Source organism: Nicotiana tabacum, chromosome 13 (assembly GCF_000715075.1).
Source record: "Nicotiana tabacum cultivar K326 chromosome 13, ASM71507v2, whole genome shotgun sequence".
In the NCBI taxonomy this organism is placed as follows: domain Eukaryota; kingdom Viridiplantae; phylum Streptophyta; class Magnoliopsida; order Solanales; family Solanaceae; genus Nicotiana; species Nicotiana tabacum.
The window spans coordinates 18,065,042-18,090,394 of record NC_134092.1 but is presented as its reverse complement, the minus strand read 5'-3'; the positions used below and the strand labels follow the sequence as shown (position 1 = coordinate 18,090,394).

The 25,353-nt window shown below is 34.8% G+C and overlaps 3 protein-coding genes across 4 annotated transcripts; all 3 read right to left on the bottom strand.

Annotated features, from left to right (window-relative positions):
* Positions 1-11,051: 11,051 nt before the first annotated feature.
* Positions 11,052-11,423, bottom strand: LOC107777707 (cysteine proteinase inhibitor 5). Its single transcript, XM_016597808.2, has one exon. The coding sequence runs from the start codon at positions 11,421-11,423 to the stop codon at positions 11,052-11,054; it is 372 nt and encodes a 123-aa protein (XP_016453294.1).
* Positions 11,424-12,006: 583 nt separating this feature from the next.
* On the bottom strand, positions 12,007-19,583 carry LOC107777708 (uncharacterized). 2 transcript variants are annotated; one of them, XM_016597809.2, is made up of 10 exons: positions 19,392-19,583; positions 17,558-17,760; positions 16,716-16,960; positions 15,744-15,828; positions 15,439-15,624; positions 15,193-15,360; positions 14,891-15,109; positions 14,457-14,628; positions 12,537-12,708; positions 12,007-12,454 (listed from the first exon to the last, which is right to left on the bottom strand). In XM_016597809.2, the coding sequence occupies exons 2-10, from the start codon at positions 17,735-17,737 to the stop codon at positions 12,361-12,363; spliced, it is 1,521 nt and encodes a 506-aa protein (XP_016453295.1). In that variant the 5' UTR covers positions 17,738-17,760; positions 19,392-19,583; the 3' UTR covers positions 12,007-12,360. The 2 variants fall into 2 exon arrangements, with proteins under 2 accessions (XP_016453295.1, XP_075083869.1); XM_075227768.1 differs by lacking the exon at positions 15,744-15,828 and having other exon boundaries at positions 16,817-16,960; positions 19,392-19,531.
* A 4,529-nt stretch (positions 19,584-24,112) lies between these two features.
* Positions 24,113-24,901, bottom strand: LOC142168004 (uncharacterized). The gene has a single exon (XM_075228651.1). The coding sequence runs from the start codon at positions 24,899-24,901 to the stop codon at positions 24,113-24,115; it is 789 nt and encodes a 262-aa protein (XP_075084752.1).
* Between the last annotated feature and the right edge of the window lie 452 nt (positions 24,902-25,353).

The window sequence follows — 25,353 nt, the reverse complement described above, 5'->3', positions numbered from 1 at the left end:
TAGTTATATATGTCTTCTTGAAAGTTAATTTACTTATGCCTATAATTATGAACTAATAATATTTTAAAGGCTCGAGTGCGAGTGCTAGTGAATTTTGGCCCATTATGCCAAAGTTTGAGGGTAAGATAATGGGTTCATGTCCCAACGCACTATGTTGATGAAAAGACGTTGGATTCAAGTTCCAACGCATTATGACCTAGCATGCCTTAATATGGGTAAGGCATTGGGTTTGAGTCCTAATGCAACATGTTGATAATAATAATAACTAAAGAAAAATAATGTAATTTTCATGAAAAAGCATGAAGCTTGTCCCACTTGATTTGCTCCATTCTTGAAATGAATGTGATAGCAGTGCATGATAAGTCTAAATAAAGACAAGTGGTTGACCAATGAATGTGGGCGTGCGAAAGGCCAAAATAATAATAGTTATCACTATGGTAATTATAAAAAGGGAGAAATTTTTTGAAGAGAATGTGACTTGTGATAAACATTGAGATTGCATACTCATTCCTGAAAGTGAATGTGAAAATATATATATATATATGATAAAGATTATGCATAATAATGTACTTGTGCATAATTGGATAAATACTACAACTCACCTCTAAGGGAGGTTTGAGATAAAGAAAGATAATGAATATTATTGTGTAGTTACATAAATATATCATTGGTCGCATGCATATGATACGCCAAAATATATTTTGTCATGCCTTATGAAAGTTATTAAAAGCAAAATTAAAGCAAAAAAAATTATTTTGCTTGTAATGATTTTGAACATTACAATTATTATGATATGATTCTCTTTGTGAAGGAGACATTCATTATATGGATGGTGTGACAAAAGATCTTGTAGTACAAAAACAGTTAAGAGATCTGAAAGAACTAATTTGTTATTACCCGGATGAATAAAATTGTTCATAACATTAATATTGTAGTAAGTCTCAAAAGAAATATTTTGATTTACAAATATATTAGCCAAAGTGGTTGGCATATTGAAACTATAAATGAAAAGAAGATTGAATATCTTTATATTACTATAATCATACCGGGTAAATATGAAAGGTTACCTGACTTTTTTTTTATTTGTACTACACAAATATAAGCATGATGATTCAATCACAAGCCACAAGTAAACTAGAGGTTTACTGAAATAAATATTAGTTGGCATGACCGGTTGACCATCTCGGTTCAATTATGATGCGAAAAAATTAATTGAGAATTACATTGGCATATATTAAAGAAATATAAAATTCTTCAAGAATTCTCTTGTACTGCTTATTCTCATGATATATCAGTTAAGGTTAGGGATTGAATCCCTTGATTTCTGGAATGAATAAAAGGTGATATATATATGGGCCCAGTCACCTTCCATGTGGACCGTTTACTATTATATGATTTTCATAGATGCATCTATTTTATGGTCACATGTGCATTTGTTATCAATTTGTAGTTTGGCTTTTGCAAGATTGATTGCTCAAATTATTAGAGCACAGTTCCAGAATATAAATTATGATGATTTATCTTGATAATACTGGTTTAAATCCAAGTTGGTTTAGTAGAAATTGTATGCCTCCAATTATATCTAAACCATTGGTTATGAGAACAAAATTGCCAAAATAAAATTTGGTATTTGATGTATTATTTAATATACAACAGCACTTGTAAGCATCTAGCCAAGTTATGATAAGTTTTCCCTATCACAATCGGTTCAGGGTCAGGAACCAAATAATTTCCATCTAGAAATATGAATGTGCTATATGATTTAATTGTTTCACCACAGTGCACAAAGATGGATCCCCAAATAAGGCTAGGGATATGTGTTGGTGATCCCAACAATAGGGGGAGAAAATGGGCAGCTGAAAAAGTAATGCATGTAATGAATTATTATGAGTACATCGAGATCCTCGTACGAGAAAATATGAACTTGAAGTTCAAGTGATAATTCATTTGCAAAATATTGCCGGGCGTATTTGCTGACCCAAAGCTAAATGTCATATTTAGCTGCTAATATTCCAAATAAAATAAAGTCCATAATGAATAGAGTCCATGGCATGCATAAATCATAATAGACTAATCAGTTTCAAAGATAAAACTCCTTGAAGAAGGAGAGGAGCAAATGTTCAAGATGGTCATAATAAGGAGGCAAGTGCTCTAGAAGAGCACCACGACATAACACTTCATAAGACCTCATGGGAGAGGCTCAGGTACCTGAAAATAATAAGATAAAGAGATCTCAATAAGTTATGTCTTTATTGAATAATAGTAGAACCGATATAAAATGATCGTCGACGATATTGTTAATATAATGTAGCGCTCAATATTATTAATATTGACAAGGATCTTGAGCTCAAATCTGTCATGAAATTTGGACAAATAAATAATTGGCCAAATGAAAAATACACAATAAAAATTGATTTCACATGAAAAATATGAAGTTGGACGGATAGTCCCAACACCTGAAAGTATAAAGCCAGTTGAGGTATAAATGTGTTCTTGTGCGAAAAAAAGAAGAAGGTCAAGTCGATAGACATAAAGACGACTTGTGTCACAAGAAGATTTGCAAATATCCTGGCATTGATTATATAGAGACATGTTCTCCTGTGGTGGATGTCGCCATTTCAGGTTTTAATCTGGCAATACAAGAAAAACGTGATATGCGTATAATGGAAATCATTGAAGGATTTAAATTGTTCTGAAGCATATTAAGGTTTCCAAGTAATTTATTAAATAAAACTTCAAAAATCCTTATACGGATTGAAACAATTAGGGCACATGTGGTATAATCACCTGAGTGAGTACTTGTTGAAAGAAGGGGACACGAATGATTCAATTTGTCCTTGTGTCTTTATAAAAAGATCTGGATCTAAATTTGTTATAATCACCGTGTATGTTGATGATTTAAATATCATTGGAACTCTTAGGGAGCTTCCTAAAGTAGTAGACTATCTAAAGAAAGAATTTGTAATGAAATCTTGGAAAGACAAAATTTTGTCTTGGTCTACAAATTGAGTATATGAAAGATGAAATTTTTGTCCATCAATCAACATACACTAAAATAATTTTAAAGCAATTTTATATGGATAAAGCACATCCATTCCGACCTCATGAAAATAATGAAGAGCTTCTTGGTCCCGACGTACCATATCTTAGTGCAATTGGTGCACTAATGTATCTTTCTAACATTACAAGGTCTGACACAACTTTTTCAGTTAATGTCTTAACAAGATATAGCTATGCTCCTACAATGAGACATTGGAATGGAATCAAACACATATTGCGATATCTAAAAGGGACTATCGGTATGGGATTATTTTATGAAAATGATTGCAGTCCCGATCTTGTTGGTTATGCCGATGCTGGGTATTTATATGACCCACAAAAGGTTCGATCTCAAACAGGCTATGTGTTTACATATGGAGGCACTGTCATATCTTGGAGATCGACTAAGCAATCAATCGTGACTACTTCATCTAATCATGATGAGATAATTGCTATTCATGAAGCAAGTCGAGAATATGTATGGTTGAGATCTATAATACACCTTATTCAAAACAAATATGGTTTGAAGTGTGACAAACCACCCACAATTTTGTATGAAGATAATGCAACATGCATATTCCAGTTGAAGGGAGGATTCATAAAATGGGATAGAACAAAGCACATTTTACCAAAGTTATTTTTTACACATGATCTTCAAAAGAATGGTGATATCAATGTGCAACAGATCCGTTCAGGTGATAATATGGCTGATTTGTTCACCAAATCTCTACCGACGTCAACCTTCAAGAAACTAGTGTACAAGATTGGGATGCGAAGGCTCAAGGATGTGAATTGATGCTCTCATCAGGGGGAGTTAATACGCGTTGTACTCTTTTTTCCTTACAAGGTTTTGTCCCACTGGGTTTTCCTTGCAAGGTTTTTAACGAGGCAACCAAAAGGCGTATTTCTAAATATGTGTACTCTTTTTCCCTCACTAGGATTTTTTTTCCCATAGGGCTTTTTTTTCTAATAAGGTTTTAACGAGGTACATTATCTATGGACATCCAAGGGGAGTGTTATAAGAAAAATCAAATTATGGTGGATGTCTACTCTTCCTCCATGATCTTCTCAAATGCTTAATGACATATTCAATGACATATTTTTCTTCACTTTTCATGCCTATATAAAGGACTTGTAATAGATAGGAAAATACACACAATTGAAGAAGAAAATCTCTTCCTTCTCTCTATCTCCATTTCTTGTTCATGTTTTACTAAATTGCTTTTATTTCATAACAACATGTCTTGTTCATGTTTTACTAAGTTGCTTTTATTTTATAACAATTTCAATATATTTCCTTAATTGTTAGGTCAAGACATTGGACATGAAAAGTTAATCTAATCAACCGGGGATGCAAAAAAGTGTGTGATGCTAAACTGAACTCCGGATTGATAAGAAAAAATCAAAAGTACCCCTTATCTCAAATTAATCTCTCGATACATAATTTAATATTTTGAGAGAAAAAATTATACAAAAAATTCTCATACCGAATTCGAGGTGTCATGCTATTACTCCCTCTGTTTTAATTTATGTTAACTTATTTCTTTTTTAGTCCGTGCCAAAAAGAATGACATCTTTCCTTATTTGGAAATAATTTACCTTTATGCAATGATTTATAGCCACACAAAATATATGTACTTCATTCTACACCACAAGTTCAAAAATCTTTTCTCTTTTCTTAAACTTCGTGCCCAGTCAAATGGGTTCACATAAATTGAAACGGAGGGAATATTACTTAGTATTCATATAGTGAAGTCATAATCTTCTTTTCTCCCTCAAATAAAAACTTTATTGGCGTCTCAACATTTCTAATATAAAGCTTATATAGGTTGCAATTGAACTCAACATTTTAAATATGAAATCCTATGAGTATAAATGGACACTTCTTCACGTGAAGCAACTGTATGTCCTTTTTAGGGCTGTATTTTGTCCCGGGCCCGGGCCTTAGTGGGCCTAACGGGCCGGGCCTCGCGGTCCCGGGCTTCGTGGTCCCGGGCTCTGGCGGTCCCGGGCCTGGCGGTCCCGGTCTTCGTGGGCCTAATGGGTGGAACCGGCCCGTGACGGGCCTAAGCCCACATGGTCCTGTGCTTAACGGGCCGGGCTCGTGGGCTTCGCGGGCCTAGCGGGTTTTTTTTTTTTTTTTTAAAGACAATTTCTTGTAGTATCATGGCTATATTAATATGTAGTATATATGTATATCTAATTATTAAAGTGCTTGACGAAAAAGAAAATAACAAAACAATAGTAAAACACTAAATTGTCATGCATAAATATCACTTCTTGATATTATATTGTATCTTATGTATATATATTCTCTTATATATTTTCTTTTAGTATATATATTGTATCTTATGTATATATTGTAGCTTATAAATATATTTTCTTGTAGTATATATATTGTATATTATGTATATATTGTAGCATAATATATTTTCTTGTAGTATATTATATTGTATCTTATGTATATATATTCTCTTATATATTTTCTTGTAGTATATATATTGTATATTATGTATATATTGTAGCATAATATATTTTCTTGTAGTATATATATTGTATCTTATGTATATATATTCTCTTATATATTTTCTTGTAGTATATATATTGTATATTATGTATATATTGTAGCTTATAAATATATTTTCTTGTAGTATATATATTGTATATTATGTATATATTGTAGCATAATATATTTGCTTGTAGTATATTATATTGTATCTTATGTATATATATTCTCTTATATATTTGCTTGTAGTATATTATATTGTATCTTATGTATATATATTCTCTTATATATTTTCTTGTAGTATATATATTGTATCTTATGTATATATTGTAGCTTATAAATATATTTTCTTGTAGTATATATATTGTATATTATGTATATATTGTAGCATAATATATTTTCTTGTAGTATATTATATTGTATCTTATGTATATATATTCTCTTATATATTTTCTTGTAGTATATATATTGTATATTATGTATATATTGTAGCATAATATATTTTCTTGTAGTATATTATATTGTATCTTATGTATATATATTCTCTTATATATTTTCTTGTAGTATATATATTGTATCTTATGTATATATTGTATCTTATAAATATATTTTCTTGTAGTATATATATTGTATATTATGTATATATTGTAGCATATAAATAATTCTAAGTATAGACAAAGAAATATTGCGAAAAGAAGCTCATGGGTAGAAGCAATAAATTTTATTACCAAAAAATGACATATCTTTCTTAGTCATCCTTCCCCCAATGGAATGAGCACAACAAGGTACTAATACCACCATTAGAAGGAAAAAACTAAGGAAGATGTGCCAAAATACAAGTTACATATTATTCTATGTATTATCTCTAACAAATCTCATAAATCCTTCAAGGTTCGGAGGAGGTTGCGTTGGTGGTGGTGGAAAAGAAGCTTGTTCATCACCACTTCCGGGCGAAGCCGAATCCTCCGTAAGTTCCGCTATCATTTCTTCATAAGCTTCATCTATCGCCGGTTGTGCTTCTGCAATTCCAAAGTTTCTTCTTTCCGAGCGGATCCAATCTCTAAACAATACTGATTTTTCCAAGCTATCCCTCATAGACGCTCTATGATCACCTATTTGCAGTCTTGCTTGACTGAAAGCGCTCTCTGATGCAACAGTTGAAGCTTGAATTGATAAAATATCCCGAGCCATCCTTGCAAGAACAGGAAAATGTTTTTCCCTTGCCTTCCACCATTCCAAAAGATCAAAAGAGCCGTCTGGATTCTCCTTTTCAAGTCCCTGAGACAAATAAACTTGAAGCTCATTTAGATGTGAAGTTTCATCATAATTTTCACCTTGAGACCCCCTGAACTCCGTCCAAGATTTAAGAGCTTTTAAGCCCGCAACTCTTTTAGAGGATTGTGAGCTAGACGAAGTAGGGGTTGGAATAGTTGGCCTAGCATGCTCTAAGGCAAGTTGATAAGCATTATAAACTGTTTGAGCGTTAATCTTAATTGAAGCTTTTGCATCTGCAAGTGTCGCAATTTCCTCATTTGAAAGATCTAAAGCCTTATAAATATTTGAATACCAAAAATGAGGACCTCCCAATTTCATTGTAGGATTTAGCATTGCAGCAAGACCATAAATAGGAGGGATAGGAAAAAATATTTTTTAAACTTTTGTTTCATTTCATTTATAGCAAGTTCATAAATATCCCCACCCTCACTAAATTCAACAAACAAATCAGATAGTGCTGCAATATAAACTAAACAGTTTGAAATAGTAGGATAATATTGCCCAGAAAATGCATTTGTTGCAATTTGAAAATGTTCTAAAAAATCTAAAAGAATTTTAACATTAGTCCAATCTTGAGTGGTAAGCATTTCATCATCATCTTCACCACCTACCCGAGAATTAAACGTTGCATTAATTGGGTTTCTATATTCATATGCTACTACTAAACTTTCGTACATACAATTCCATCTAGTCGGGCAAGGTTTAGGAACCTTTCTTTCTCTAAGGCCATATTCATCACATTTTTTAAAATACTCTCTAAGTCTACTTCTACGGTTTGAATAAAAAAGCCAATTAAGAGCCATTCTAACCTTTTCAATTTCTATGTTTAATATTCGCATACCATCACCGACAATTAAATGATAAATATGACAAATACATCTAACATGGAAAATATTAGTAAATGCAGGATTTAGTGTTGTTGTAAGCATGCCTATAGCACTGGTGTTACTAGAAGCATTATCCATTGAAATTGCCATTATTTTATCGCTAAAGCAAAAATATCTACAAATATCTGCAACAGTGTTAGCTATAAATTTACCTGTGTGACGCGAATTAATTATTCTATATGCAATTATGCGTTTTTGCATTATCCATTCTTCATCTATCCAATGACTTGTAACAGTTAGGTAATCACAATCATTACCACTTCTACCAATATCAGTAGTAATAGAAATCCGATTAGGTATATGAGTAAATAAATAACGCAAATATTGTTCATATTCATGTTTGAATTTATAAATATCACTCTTAACTGTTGCGCGAGGCCAACCTTTATAAGTAGGATTAAACACTCTTCTAATATAATGAACCCAATTAGGATTAGAAGCAAAAGTATAAGGTAAGCACATAACAGTAATCATCTTTGCTAATTCTTCACGATCTCTATTTGGATCGTAATATAAAATACCTCCAGTGACAGTGTTAATTCCTGGTTGAACTAGATTTGAACCTGTACTAGGGTTAATCGCAGAATCTACACTTGTCCCCTCTAGATGCGCTTTCATTTGAAAAAATCTAGCCTTATCTCTAGGGTGTGTTTTTATGTGCCTAGTCAAACTACCTGTGCCGCTACGGTCTCCTACATATTTATGCGACATTAATTTCCCACAAGTTTTACACTTAGCCTTATTTTTTTCTCTTACTTGAGTAAAAAAATTCCAAACTAATGATGTTTCTAAGCGTTTAGCAGGTTCTCTATTAAAAGTAGGAGTTTCTACAGGTGGGTCGACCGGTGCATCACTTGGGTTATTAAGAGGACTAGTAGGTGTATCATCTAAATCCGGTGCTTGAGTTTCATCATCATCCTCATTTTCCTCATTATTTTCTAAGATGGTTTCATTAGGATAAAGAGCATTCATAATTTCATCATCTAATCTATCACCTGGTGCAACATTATGATAAAATTCACTATCGGTAAATTGAAAACAAGGGTGATCACTATCAAGAATTACGGAAGGAGGAGGACGTCTAGGTTGGCGACTACTTTCAACTTGCTTATCTTTTCTAGGTCGGGGAGCCGGGGGAAGGGTAGTTGGTTGGCCACTACTTTCACCGGTTTTATCTTTTCCTTTACCAAACATTTTTTTCAAAGTAAATGCCATATTAATTATAATTATGCAAACTAAACCACACAAAAATATATTATAAAAACGTAAGAGTTGAAACGAGTTTACCGGATTGCCGAACAACTTCTTGAAAATTGAAAATCGTTGAACACTTGAAAACTTCAATTCAACAACTTCACAATTTTTCACGAAATTTCAACAATAAATTAAGTAATTGTAGTAGAGAGATTGAGAGAGATTGAGAGATATTGAGAGATATTGATGAATTGGTGAATAAAAATGAAAGAATGAGGGGGTATTTATAGTTGAGAAATGGGGAAAAGTGTAATTATATAAAGTTTGGGGTTAAAATAAAGTTTGGGGGCCAAATGGCCATTTTTTTAACTTAAAAAACGGTCATATTTTCAGCCCAAACGGCTAGATTTTAAATATGGCCGTTTGATTTTTTTTTTTTTTTTTTTTTTTTTAAAATAGCCGTTGGGCCCGCCAGGCCCGCCAGGACCGGCCCAGGCCCGCCTGCCGGTCCCGGGCCAAACGGTCCCGGGCTCGTGGGCTCAACCATGGAGACCAGCCCGTGACGGGCTCAGAGGCCCACCAAGACCGGCCCACCCAGGACCGGCCCACCAGGCCCACCAGGCCCGTTAGGACCGCGGGCCCGGTCCGGTCCGGTTCAGGCCCGGCCCACCGAGCAGCATTAGTCCTTTTCCTACCAAGCTGACTTTGCGCTTAAAAAGACAAATTTACTTTGTTGTATTGTCTAAACTAGCAATAGATCCATAATTAAAGGGAGTGCGATGAAGGAAAAGAGAAATTAATATTAGGATAAAATGAATATATGAACATACAATCATTTGCTGCAGATAAGTGCCAAGTCGTCGTAGATATTATTCCAATTTTAAGTGATTTTTTATTTTGTTTATGGTCCACAATATTTGATATCCTGAAAGTAATTTGTTATATTTCCAATGAGCATATTAAGGTTAATTTAGTCAATTTTATTGTTAATTAATGTTAAAAGATAAAAAATTTAATATGTGTGAAAAGAGTCAAAAAAAATCACTTCATCGGAGGAAGTACTAATTAAAAATAAAGATGCTTGCTTCCTCCATTTAATGAATTTAAAGCAGCTAGCCTATGCCAAAGTACTAAGTATAAATTGTTCAAAAATGTCATATAATAATGGGATCTTTACACTAGTCCTATAATAATTAATATTATTAAAATTAATAATTTAATTACCCCCCACACACATACACATTATGTCTTTCTTGTGAGTATTAAAGAAACTAGCAATAAAGACAAATTAGTTTAACTTTTTTCAATAATGAATCTGTCACGAGTTTCTTGTTATTATGAAACTAAAAAGACAAAATGTATTTTGTCATCTTGAGAGGAAAAATAAGTAGGAGTACTTTATGTCTCGAATAAGTTTCATTCAAGATACGAAAATTTTGAACTTCTAAACTTTATTTTTCTTCTTTTTTCCAGACTATATATGATTGTTATTTTTTTTTTTTTTTGCATCTATAACCAATTAGTTGACTCCCCAATTGTTTTCTCTCAGCAATACTAACTACTAACCGAGTCTTATTTTTAAATTATCTTTTAATTGATCGATCGAGTCTTCTTGTGATTACTCTTGGCTCAATTGAACCTTCTTTATGTAGCCAACAGTGATCACAAGACAACTGTGGGATTCAAACTGTTTAATTTTTCCATTGTGTGTAAATTATAAATGTCAACTATATCCAATTGGGTGTCTAATAGCACAATTTAATCTCAAAAAGAAAACATTTTGCCATTATTATGTCCTCATCCGGGCAAAAGACAATTCGATGCACAAAACATCTCATACTCACGCAGGATCCGAAGAAGGACAACACTCCAGAATATGTAATGTGAACAGTCTAACCTAATGTAAGCATTAATACTGCTTACCCAACTCGAACACGTGACATATAGGTAACACACTCCCACCAAGAAGCCAAGAATTAAAAACAGCCAGCATTTATTATATTTTTATGAAGAAAACGGTAAACAGAACAGTAAATTTAACTAAATTACACCTTGTACAAAAGACAACAAAGAGAACCACTAATCAACGATAATAGTAACATAACAAATACACAAATAAGGAGCAGCTGGCGCACCGTTTTAAATAAAGCTTATAATTTTTTGAAGGAAGTGAGGTTCCTAAAATTTTCCCATGGCTTTTCCCATACAACAGCCAAGTACCTATTGTTGCTACGACCACCGTCGTTGGCGGAGATGACTAGCCGATAATTTGTGCCGGCGACGACTTGGGTTGCTCCCTTCTTCACTCGTTTGAACACCAAATTAGTTTTAGCCTGTTTGTTGTACTCATTCACTGCAAATTTCCCGATCTCCACCACTTGAGGATCCTTTGTGTCAGTTATAGGGCTCCAACCACCTGGTAAACCACCACCGCCGAGTGCGGCGGAGGCGTGGAAGAAGAGGGAGGTGACCACCACGGCTGAGAGAGTCACGGCGAGGATACAGTTGAATTTGAGGGCCATTTTTTTGTGTGTGTTTGTGAGAATTTACTGCAGGGAAAATACAGGTGTGGGTAGTTATGAATATTAGTGGGGTGTGGTTGGAGTAATTAATGAGATCTCGGCACGCGGAGAACGGACAGTGGTCACGTGACTTGCTTCAGGGCGGCCCGATCAACTAAAACTCCCACTATGCACCGGGTTCGAAAATACTAAGTTAGCACAGGGTCCAAAAAAGCGTCGAACCCCAAGGATTGCAGCCGAAATACATAGACTGTTTTCACAGCTCGAATCAGTATTATCTTTATCACATGACAACACTTTTACCAGTTATATCAAATCTCCCTCCAGATTACCCGTCAATTAAGTTTCTAAAAAGTTTCAATCAACGTCACGTCCATGTTCATGTTCATGGGAGTAGTCGTTTGTTTACAACGTATTACATACTTCGCCCCCTTTATACGTCATAATTTCTTCTAACATCTTATTCTTTACACACAATCGAACTATCGTAGGTGAATTAAAGAAGAAATCTATAATTTTGCTAATCATAGAATAACAAAAGTTGTGGTATACTGAAGTACTCCCCGCAGGTTGTTAGAAGTTAGAACAACACAAAACAGACTGTGTCTAATGTAGATTCAGAAAGATAAGGACCCAAAAGTCTAAATAGGGAATTACAAATTCGCCAGTTAGTCCTGGTGTAAGGCTTCAAAGCCAGCAAACCCAGTTTGGATTCAACCAAAGTTGCGAGTTACTGAGCCTTGCTGATATTATGTGCATACAAGTAAAGTAAGACAAAATATAATTGTATGGATGTATTCTTCATCAATAGTCAAATACTGAAAAATTTGTATAATCCGCGGTACCTCTAGTTTTCCTTTAAAAATATCACTTCTTCGAATACTAAATATAATTCCCTAAGCAGAGAACTTTAATGAAAATGCTGGGTCAATTTCCATCACTGTTGTTGTTCATAGATCTGCACATAAGCCTCAGATAATGCAACCATCTGAGGCACAGTTTCTGAAACATGTAGGTCCTGCATTTCGTACCTGCGCGGAGTAGACAAATTGGGTTATTAAAATTATTTTGACAAGTAAATTATCATTATCAAGTTAAGAGGGCAAAAATTACCAAAGTTCTTCAGATTTTCGCTGCACAAATACTCTGTATGATCCTTCTTCTGGCTTGCCACCATGAACGATATTGGCAATCAGATCATACTTTGAGCGCAATTTTCTAATCTGCTTGGGTGCAGGGAGCGAAATATAATCCTTCAGCTCTAAATTCTTCAGAGGGAAATTAACTGCATAAAATATAAAACTTAATAAGTCAAATGATAAAAAAAGAGAAAACACATGCATAGGTAATATTGTGCGTCTAGTCCAGAATATGGATATTCAAGTTCGAGAACCCTTTCGCAATTTACACTCTCTTTTCTTGCAGCGAGGCGGGTAGGGGTGCCAAAATCAGCCCAAACCCATTTGACCCACCCAAACCCACCAAGTTTTAATGGGTTGGGCTGGGCTACATTACAAATGGGTTCTGTTTGGGCACAACCCAACTAAACCCATCTATTTCCAATCGCCCAAAATATTTCTTATACGTTGTCATTTTTTCTTCTTTCTTTTATGACTAAAGCTTGACAGATCATATTGGGCATGAGATATACTTAGTGGCTAACGTTTATCTTCTTCCAACCTAAATTGATGTATGAGAAAAACCATTTTAATACCTTTTATAGTTTCTCATGTTTTATTTTTAGTTAGTAGTGCCACTAGGAAATTGTATCAAATAATATGATTTAGCATTTACTTTTTCTTTGGTTTCAAATATTATAATAATTCTTTGAATATAGATCTTCTGCTGCAAGATTTTATGGTGAAAGACATCATATATTTGAGAATATAAAAACAAGCAGCTTATTACAAACTAGATTATTTCTAAAATTAACTAATTCTTCAAAGGAGATTATTACACTAGATAACAAAGTGTCATTATCTTGAAATTCTATCAAGTGGTCTTTGTTATACTCGTGAAAAAGAGTGTTAATCCTTGCATCTGGGTTAGCTATACTTATTTGTATAAATTTTTTGATTTCTGTAATATGTACGAAAACTTGTTTGAAAATAATTGGTTGAGAATATTTATTAATATCTTCAGGGAAAAACAAGTTGGGCGGGTTCGGCTATGGGCGGGTTCGGCTATGATCCTGTGTTTAGCCCATCTTGACCCAGCTCATCTTAGCCCAAGTAATCTTTGGGCTGGGTTGGGCATTGACCCATTTTGTGATTCAACCCATCTTAACCCGCCCAACTTCAACCCAAACCGTCCATTTGGCACCCCTAGAGGCGGGGCATGGGAGTGTCAGGGTTGTTTGGAGAGTGCTTATTGCATTTTATAAGCACAAGGTAATTAGCTTCATGCCACAGGTACTAGGAGAAGTGAATCAAAAACAAAGCCCTTCAAACACCCCTCACCCCACCCCACCCCCACCAAAAAAAACAAATATATATATATATATAAAATACAAAAGAAAAGAATAATGAAAATGAGAAGCACTTGCTGACATAAAATAGGTCCACATCAGAATCTAATCCTAGCACCATCCGTTTATTTGGCAATCAAAATGAACTGTAAAAAGGAAGGTTTTTAGAAGAAAAACTCGAAGGATTATAGAGAAAAGCTCGAGTTACTGTCTGGACAATATGCACATAGCTGGTTGAAACTTGATCAAATCTTAGATTTGCCTATAGAAACTATATGAATGAACACTCAAACGGATGTTCCTTCTCTTCATTCAGGCCTTTTTTTTTCAGTATAAGCAGATGTGTGTATTTTCGTTTTACTACCACTCTCATCCTCTAGTGTTGGCTAGGGGCACCTTAATGTTCTTTCTTTAAACAATTCAACGGGGTTTCTTGTTAAGTGCACATTCATCTAACTACAGACCCCATAATCATCAACTAAAAGGATGAGTATACAAAATGAATTCAACATACGGTTTCCTTAGTAAAAAGATCCAAGCCTAAGATAACATCAGCAAGCACTTACCAAGGGTGGGGTTCTTCTCCAAAAAGAAGTTGTTCTTGGTAAACCGGCACATGTGAAAAATTAGATATCGTGGAAGCTTTTTGACACGAAATCTCATCCTAGCTATACGAGGGTGCACAACTTCAGTCACAGTCTCACCATCTATCTTCTTCAGTATGTTGAACAGCGGGACCTAGAAAATTTGCAATATCAACAAATCAGTACACAAAACCTATTGTCTGTTGAGAAGTGAATGCATGAACTTTTTCAAGATCATCAAAAAAGCACCCTAAAATAAGTCATACATAAACATGCCTACATCAACGTGAATGGGCACAGGAGGAGAAGAAAATAATTTTGTTGAATAGTTGGATTTCCAGAAAATGATAAATGACCCCCGAGGCAAAGGGCTTATGAAAATAGCCATAGAAGTTCACCAATATGGACACACTAACCTGAGGGATAATGTTTTTCTCCATAAAATCCTTAAAGAGAGGAGGTGGCGGCAAATCAAGCTCAAGCATTAGGAAAGGCACTCTGCTGGTCTCTGAAACAAAATTGCCTGCTTCATTCCCACCATCTTCCCCATTACCATTAATTTGTGAATTCCCACCACTTTCTCTCCTCTCAGCAATAGTCCTATTGTGCATTTCTTTCACAACCTCCAATTCACCCTAGCGGGAAAAAGGAAAATCTTCAGCCTCAAAATGAAATAGAAAACAGCATTTGGAACTGCCTAAAGAAGAAAGAAGAAAACCTGAAAACACTGGCGTATTATGTTGTTCCCTTTTTTTGAACCTCTAAGATCAGCACACAAGGTTTTAAGAAGCCATAACATAAACTCCGCAGGATCAGACCGCACATCTACACGAAAACGTTTTTCACTTGAATCCATAACAGCCTGCAAGAATTCACGTGGGCTCACCTACAGATACAGAGTCGTTAGGCGATGAATCCATGAAAAAGAAGATGAAATTTATGTGTGATAATGCAGGGATAGAACCTGTCCCTTGAAATTTCCTGCATGCCAAATCTTTCGCGTGAGCTCTCCAAATTGATGAACCAGGGGAGATTCGCACTGCTGATAGTTTTCAGGGATTAAAAAGAAGTTTCTAAGAGGAGTTACTCTCATCAAAGACTGAATTGTCACATTAATAAAATCAGTCTTGTCCACGATGTTAAGCCCAACCTAAAATAACCAGTCCAAAAGATTAAAATCACAACTTAAATAGACAATTTATGAAATAATAAATACACATCAAGCATGAGAAAAACAATAAAGATACAGAGTACAGACAAGTTGAAAACCGTTCCTGGAAGATAATTAGACCCATCAAGTGCCCTAGACCATTGCCTTTTTTTGTCAAGCTGTTCAACTTGCTCCAGCGTAAATCTACGAAATAATATCAAGCAAACGTGATCAGCTGATAATACTTGTCAACAGAAAAAGAAAACCACAGTTAATTGATATTGGCATGAATCAACCAGGCAAGGTTGGTGCTGTTTGCTAAGCTGCCCCTCTGTTGTCTCCCACACCAAGGCAAAAAGAGATTCAACAGTCGGCGGCGCTCGGCCTTGTTCACCCTTTCAGCTAAGTATCCCGTTCTAGCTTCTATACTGACCCTTCGACTTTGGTGTAGTTTTAGTTTGTGCTGTTAGCAGGGAGTCTTCTAGACAAACATTATCGAATAGCACCTTTTGATGAGAGATATGAATAAGAAGCTTCGAGAAAACTTGGGATTGAGCTTGAAGGCTTTCACGGATTGATGCCGAGACTAGATTTGAAACTAGACTTGGGTAAAGCCCTGATGCTCGATCTTGGGTCTAAGGTATGGGTCGAATCATGATAAAGAAGGTTGGGTGGTTGTATAATTCCCAAGCAGAAAGTCGTATACTTTAAAAGTAGATGGAGTGATCAAGCGGCCCTTCTTGCACCAACATACATCCAATGGCATAGAGTGATGCGTCAGTATGAACATGACTTGCATGCCTCTGTGGTCAATGGGAGCAGCAAAAGATCAAACCCCACCCCACTCGGTAACTCGGTGAAAAGCAAATTGTAGTATTTAATGTAAAAGTACTACGGAATACTGATTGTGGGATCTAAAAGAATCTTTGGGATTATTTGTAAGAAAATGACAAAAGACACATTTTCAGAATACATGATCAAGTTCTTAGAAACTTAAAAAAATTTGACAATGGAGTTGATAGTACTGGAAAGGGGTGGAGGGAAGAAGCAATGACGGCATTTCAAGTAGTAGTAGTGTAGTACTATCAAACCTTGGATTCAGAAGAAGGCAAATGTCATCAAGCGATGGGTCTTTTACTTCATATCCATCAGGAAGGCAATAAACTTTCTCTGTCTGCACGTTGATATATACGTGGTGCCCTGCTTTGCGACTGTGTGTATATGCATGGGATTCATGACCCCTTCCTTGGTAGTACTTTCCACAAATTAAACATGCATAGACATTAAACTTTCTGCCAGTGACTGAGCATAATTTCTCAAAGTCAAAATCTAAAACCTGCAATGACAAATGAAACAGAAAGGAACAAATAAAAAATATCAGTCACTACGTCAATAGCTCAACCCAAATTTACAGAATTATCAGTGATCTAGTGACCACTGGATAACCAACTTCAACCCCCTCCCCCCCCCCCAAAAAAAAAAAAACTGGGTCATAATAAGAGCTTATTCCATAACAGACAATACTTGTAAAAAGGAACCCGAGTAGCCCAAAAGATCTTTCTTCTCAAAAAACAAAAGATCCTTGTTTACTTGTCAAGAAAAAAAAAGGACATTTGAAAGCTAAAGGAAATAAAGTGGAAGAATAACAAGATACACTCCTAATAGGAAAATATCATCTTAACCAGCTTTTTGATGAAAGCATCTTAACCAACCTTGTCGACAAATAAAATGTACAACCACAAACCAAAGTTTAGCTCTCAAGCTATGATTCACACGCCTATGCAGACAGGCTAACAACATACAGGAAATATCGAAATATCACTAACTAGTGATTCTTCTTTTACTAGCATTATCTATTGATTTTAAGGAGCAAAATTTCTATTTTGACTAGCTAGCCAAGCAGAATTAGAACAGTGATTAGCATTGAAATTACCTGTCTATTAATTGTATCAAGCAAAGGGCAGTCCCTTCTTACTTCACTTGTAAGGTTTTTCTTTCCTTGGCTGACGTCTCTGCAATGATCTTGATCAGAAGGCTGCTGCACAATCTTTAGTCTCTTTCCCCCTACCTCTTTATCCACAATACAATCTTCTATTTCTCTCTTTTTGGTCATTATGTGCAAACAACAAGTATTCACTGCATATAAGAGATCACTTTATTAGTAAATGCTATTCGTATCACAATTTTACCACTAGCATTGGAAAGAACTAGATCGAAACCGAAATAGAAACTAAAACTAGCACTAAGTGCATCAATTAAATATAACTAGGATTCATTTAAGAACTATCTCCATGTTTTATCACTATGAGGGTCAAGCATGTCCATCCATTCCATTTATTCATAAATAACTCATAGCAAGCATGGAAATAAGTAAACTCAAAACCAAGAAAGGAAACACGTCATGATTGTTCGCACCCAAGGGTGTGACCTAGTGATCAATGAAACGAATCAGGGTCCAAATCTTAGCAAAGACAAAAAATACTAGGTGAATTCTACTCAACTGCCTAAGCCTTGGTAGACAAAATTATGCAGTACCTGTGTTGGTAGGACGTAGAATCTAAAACTAACACTAAATACATCAATTTCATATAATTTTGAGTCATTTAAGAATAATCTCCTCGCTTTATCACTATGAGGATCAAGCATGTCCATACATTCCGTTTAATCACAAGAAACTCATAGCATGCATGGAAATAAGTAAAATTAAACCATGAAAAGATATAAGCCATGATTGATCGTTCACACCCAAGAGTATGTCCTGGGGCTAGAGACTAATGAAGTGGACCAGAGTCCAAATCTCAGCAGAGAGGTAACATTATTAGCCATTTTGACATGAAAGAAAACACAATATATGTATTTTTGGTATAGTTTATATCTAAATTTTCAATTTATAAAATTTAATTTATCTAATCCACATTAGCTCCAAAAATTGGTCAAATTGATAGAGAAAAAGTATCAAACAAATTCGGATAGAAGCGTATAACTCGAAAGCAGATTATTATACCTCATAAATTCATAAGGTATTATTAAGGGAAGCAAATACAAGTGCATCTTTTATGCAAATAATAACGCATATTATTTAACTTGTAAAAATTATATAGAACTATATTGTTAGGATCGGGAACCCGGGTAGTGCGGAATTTAGCCAAACAACGGTATAATGACAATAACAAAGACAATGGAAGTTGATAACAACGACAATTAAAGCATATAAAGAAGACACCAATTTAACGTGGTTCGGTCAAAGTGACCTACGTCCACATGCGGAGAGGGGCAATTTACTATAACAATAAGAGTACAAAAAAGAGTACAAAATTAGAATAAATACTCTAATTAATCCCAAATACCATAAGGGAATAATTTCACAAGATCACTCCAAAGAAACAGTTCACACAAGTGCTTCCCAATACTTAACTCTCGTACAAAACACTCTTAATGAACTAACGAAGACTCAAGTGTTGTTGGTGTGTCTAAAATGAACTAATGGTCTTCCCTTTTGTAGGCAAAAAAGTCTTGGGCGTAAAAGAAAGAGATACAACTTTTGCAAATCATGTCCACCACATGATCGCAATATTTTTGGGTCCCAAAGAATATTGCCAACAAAGTTTTCAATTTGTAAAGGTACTTATGCTTATTTATACTTATGTGAGATGTACTCCATTAGCCATAATATTGGCCATAATTACATATACAATTCGTAATTCTGCATTAAAAATAAATGAAAAAATAGGGCTTTATGCCTAATTTCTTACAAACATGAAACTTACAAGCTATGAATGGATTTCGCCGGAGAAAGAGGACGGAAGAGTTCGGCGGAGAAATTCGCTTGAAATACTTCCAACTTCGTCGAAGCTGATCCCGGCGAAGCGGCAAATTGGAGTCTTATTTATATAAGACGAGTATTTACAATTGGAGCTCTATTTATACGAGAAGTAAAAGTCTTGTTTCCCAAGAAAATAATGCTAATTTAGGGATAAAAATTCAAGATATCATACAAAAAATATTCTTTTTTTTATATAAAAATTTATACAAAGGAATGGCATACAAATAATATTATATATAAAACATTTATAGGATAAATAATTTTAAATTATTGTATAGTTTAATCAGTATAATTGAATTACGAGATTCAAACTTCATTAATAGCGTGTCATCTAATTTTAAAAAGTATCTTTAAGTTACCATAATCCACTTTTCATAAACAGTTAAAGATCAACTTAATTTAAAGGTGTAAAAAATTTATACATTAATGTATACATCATTTAGACTCATTATTTAAATTTAATATTCACCTTCTCTTCTCAAAATTCACTTTAAATTCAATGTATTATGTATTTTAACAGGATCAGGTTACTCAAATTAAAGCATGTAGCTCTATTACAAGCATTGATCCGCAAGTTGGAAAAATGGTAGGTACTTCGAGTGACGAACAAAATATGTCTTGGACTTTTATAGAGACGATTCATTATTATTATTATTTTGGTAATTAGAGATTTTATATATCAAGAAAAAAAGAAGTATTTACAACCAGTTCTAAATTCATTCTTCTCAATTGGCCTGCTATTCTTCTAGTGCTTGCACCTTGAACATGTACGTCTTGAACAATCTGTCTCCCAGAGTAGCATCTTCTCTCCTTCTATCCTCAAATATTTGTTGGTTCCTTTATTGCCGGACATAGTATGCACATCTAGCCAAACTCATTTTATAGATCTTTGTCTTGACATTTTTACCATTCATGAACTGGACCGCCCATGCTTGCTCATTGATGGTAGGCTGGAAACTCATGTTTTAATCATATTTTGAACTCTGATTACTGCACTTTACTTGTGATTAAGCTTAAATAATACTCCTTCCATTCCAATTTATGTGAACTTGTTTGACTGGACACGGAGTTTAAGAAAAAAATGAAGACTTTTGGAATTTGTGATCCTAAACAAGACAAAAAGGGGCTCGGAGTATTTGTGTGGTTATAAAAGCTTCTCATTAATGGTAGAATTGTAAGTTTAAGCTAAATTATTACCAAATTTAGAAAGGGGTCATTCTTTTTGGAACATACCAAAAATAAGATAGGTTCACATAAACTGGAACGGAGGGAGTAGTGATTTGCACTAATTACGTGTTTTATACCTTGCAGGACATGATTCTAAGTTAAGAAGATGATGTGGAGCTAAATCGAACAAGTTGGAGCTTTGAAGTCTCAGTAAAAGCCTAAAGAATTAAATCGGAATCGCGTTTGAAGGTCGTGGACCAAGTCTGGAGATCAAAAAGTGCACGAAAGAAATTACTCTGAGAAAATTGCACTATCGCATGGGGGCGCGGAGAGGCGCGGCGAGGCGCGGCGCGGCGCGACAATGCAAAATGGCTTGCCTGACAAAAAATGACAAAAAATCTGCTCTCTGAAAATTTCCACTAGCGCGCCGCAGGGCGCGATGTATTAGTGTATTTTTGCGGTCCAATTTTTTCACTTCGCCTTGGAAAGGATAGTTTCTGGCCCGTTCCTACATGATATAAATAATATAATTTTTAGAGGACTTTTGACCTTGGGAGCTTTTGGAGAGCATTGGAGGCTTAAGGACACAAGAATTCATCTTCCTTCTACGAATTCAATACGTGAATATGGATTGTAATGTCGGATTAATGCTTTCTTATTCTTTAACTCTTTTTGTGATGACTTTTTTCATATATATGGAGTAGTAAACCTTAGGGTTTGACATGATTTGGTGACTTGATTGTTGTTTATGCCTTTATGGATTTGACTACTGATTAATTGCTTGAATTTATTGGAGAAGCTTTAATATTAGTTGTGATTTTATTCTTTATAGTGTTTAATCGAAAGAAGAATATCTTATTGAATATTATTGCACCATATGCCTTAGTTTATTTTGATGATTCTTTGAAGTAATCGAGAGAGCTTTTTGAGTTACTGTTTAAATTAAGATTGAGAAATATTCGCGAGAAGTTTCTCTTAGATCATTCCTACCAATAGATTCTTGCAAGTTTCACTACACTTCACATTAGTTTATTTGAAAGATTTAGATTTAATCGAGAGATGAGTCTGAATCGGAAGTATAAGCTAATCACCTATTGAATTCGTGAGAATCGATAGAACCTCAAGAGTGAAATATAACAGTGTCATATCAAGGATATAAGTCTTCCACCTATTATGTCAAAACCCTTATTCTTCGTCTTGATAATAACCCGTCTTGATCAATTGTTAATTGCTTTAATTTCAATAGTTAATTTTAATTCACATCATTCCAATCAAAGTGTTAATCATCATGAATAATGTTTAACCATAAATTACTTGAACATTATTTAAATCCAATTCATGTGAAAACGATAATTATACTATACTGTCTTTGTCTAGTGAGTATCAATCTCGTGTTGTGTTTTGCGCTCGTCACTCATCCACCCACCCCATTGCATGTCTATCAACACCTTGTCATCTAAGCAATTGATTCCATATTGAAGCAGCAAATGAGCACTTGAAGAACAAGTGAATTACAGATTCGGTTTCTACATAACATAAAGGACATATAATATTACCTGTTACTCCCCATTTCACCAGTCTATCTCTGGTATACAGCCTTCTATGGGCCACCATTCTCAGCAAAAAGATTCATTTTGGGCATCCCATGTTATTACGAATTAATCTCTTCTGTGGTACATTTTGAAACTCCCATCTTAGCTTTATATACAACTTCCTGATAAAGAACTATTGTATATCCATTAGCTCATCAAACGAAATGTCTGTTTGCTCCAAGAACTCCTTGGCTTTAAGGATTTTGGTTATCATCAACGATGTTTGTTTAACACATATTCCCTAAACAGGTTTTTCTTTTATATAATAAGTGTGAACCCATTGAATCCATAATATATCTTTCTTCTTAAAGAGATTCCAGCAATGCTTATATATTGTTGCTTTATTCCACAATGCTATATATGTCATATTTAGTCCACCAGCAGACTTAGGTAAACACAATTTGTCTCAAGATTATAAAATTTTCTTATTTAAATCATTTCTACATGTCCACAAAAACTTCATGCATATAGTCTCAACCAATGTAACAATCTTCTTAGGCAATACCAAAATTTGTAACCAGAAAGTTTGTATAGAAAACAAAATACTTTTAATGAGTTGACTTCTCCATGTATATGACAAGTACTTTGCAGTCCATGAGGTAACCCTTCCAACCATCTTGTCAAGCAAAGGCTACATTGCATTAATGTTAATCTATTGGAACTTAATAACATCTATATTATCTGACTAGAAGTGCTCCTCTAGGGAAGCCCCACAAGTTAAGAATCTTTATTTGAACATCCTCGGGCACCCCTCCAAAGAAGATTGAGCTTTTGGCCTTTTTAACTATCAATCCCGAAGCGAATGAAAACTGCTGGAAACAGTCATACATCAGTTTGACTGATATCACATCACCCCTACAAAATATCAGAAGGTCATCATCAAAGCCCAATTGCACTATCTTTATTTTACTACATTTTGGGTGGATGTTAAAATCCGGTGTTTGTCTTAGGGTATTCAAATCTCTAGTTAAATATTCCATCGCTAGTACAAACAAGAAGGGGATAATGAATCCCCTTGCCGCAGTCCCTTCTTGGCATCAAATGATGTAGTCGGCCTCCCATTAACAAGAATAGAGTAAGACAGTGTCTTCAAGCAACTTATGATCCATTTAACAAATCTATCAGGAAAGGCCAACCCAATAAGTATTTGTTCTATGAACATCTACTCCAAGAAATCATAAGCCTTTTGTATGTCTAGCTTCATCATGCATCTAGGTGATAAACCCTTTCTTCCATACCCTTAACTCGTTCATGCCCCATAATAACGTTGGCTATAATGACTATCCTTAGGACAAAAGCTGGCTGACAGTTATCAATAAGATCATCCATAACTCCCTGTAGTCTACTGGTTAGGATGTTAGAGATGATTTTATATATTGTTGTGCAGCAAGATATAGGTCTAAAGTCCTTGACAATTGAAGTTCTTGACCTTGGGAATTACTGTCATTGACGTGCAGTTTATGGACTTAAATATCTCATTTCTATAAAAAAGTGTAGCACAACCTGTGTAACTTCATCACCTATAATTGGCTAGGCTTCCGTGAAGAAATATGCATTAAGCCCGTCACACTCGGGGGCCTTAGTATCATCAATACTGTTAAGTGCTTGAACTACTTCCTCACTACTAATCAGACTAATTAATTGCTTATGTTGATTTCTGTTAAGTACAACATCATCTTGAATAACTGTAGGATTAATTATGGATAAAGATTCAGTAGATGTGCCCGGAAGACTCCTTTAAAAACCACCACTTCATCCTTTATATCAACTTAAGTATGTAGCAATCCCTCTTGAAGTGACTGTAAATTGCCCGCACACGTTCTTCATGTTAACAAAGAAATAAGTAGAGTTAGAATCCCCTAACGCAAGCCATTTGATTATAGATTTCTACTTGTATATACTCTCCTCAATTGCTCTCCATTTCTCTAACTGTGATCTCAACTCCTTCTCTTATTCTATTAAATTGGCGTGTAACAACTGAGTTCCCATTTGTTGTTGTACCACCTGGAGATTTTTTTTTATGTCTTCTAGCTTCATATCTACCTCCGTAAATTGTCATGTTCAACTTCTTCATATCTTGCTTCACCTCTTTGAGCTTATACCGTATATGCCTCATACACACATTTGTACCAATACTATCCCAGTAATACTTGATTAATGGTAAAAAGTCTTGATGCTCTGCTAGGCAATTGAAAAATCTGAATGGCCTAGCACCCTTCCCCTGTCGCCCTTCAGTAGTAAGTTTTAAAGGGGAATGATTTGAAAAGAAAGGCTTCATCACTATAATTTTCCAAGTTGGCCATAAGTTCATCGATTCTGCATTTACTATAGCCCTATCAATCCAACTATACACATCGTTGTTTGTCCAAGTATAGACCCTACTAGTGTATTGTAACTCAGTCATAGTAGTGTCAAACAAAAATTCTCTAAAATCTCTAACTTCTGCTTCTCGTACAGGAGCCCCAAAGTGTCTATCCTCAGCATACAATATAGTGTTGAAATCACCCATTACCAGCCATAGGCCCTGTTGTCTTCCTGCTATCTCCCTGAGTCTCTCCCATAAACCCCTTCTATCTTGTATTGTGTGGTATCCATATACAACAGTTAAATTAAATAACAAGTTGATTGCATAAATACTAAATCGAAGTGTCATCAGCCAAATCAAACAGGAATGCAAAGTTTGGGCACTTGACATTGTAAATACTAAACATGAATCGGAAATGTTGCGATAGGGTTCGACTTGGATTGATAGAGGCAAAGCCAAGATTTGAAGTTTATGGGTTCAATATTTTAGTTATTCTAAGTTATTAGGTTCTAAATTAAAAATATATACATATTTCATGAATTTTAAAGACAAATACAGAATTTAAACGAAAGCAAATAGGTTCGACCAAACCCCTGGCCGACACTTTAGGTCAGCAATATTATGTAGGAAATATCATGTGATCTGTGGCACAAGGATGCATAAAAGTTTATGAGTGTGTTTAGTACGAAGAAAAATATTTTTCATGGAAAATGTTTTCATGGAAAATGATCGAGCCCGTTTGAATTGACTTTAAAAAAGTGGCTTTTTAGCAGAAATAACTTTTAAGCCAAAAAATAATAAGTTGAGGTTTCCAACTTATTATTTTTGACTTATTTTAAGCA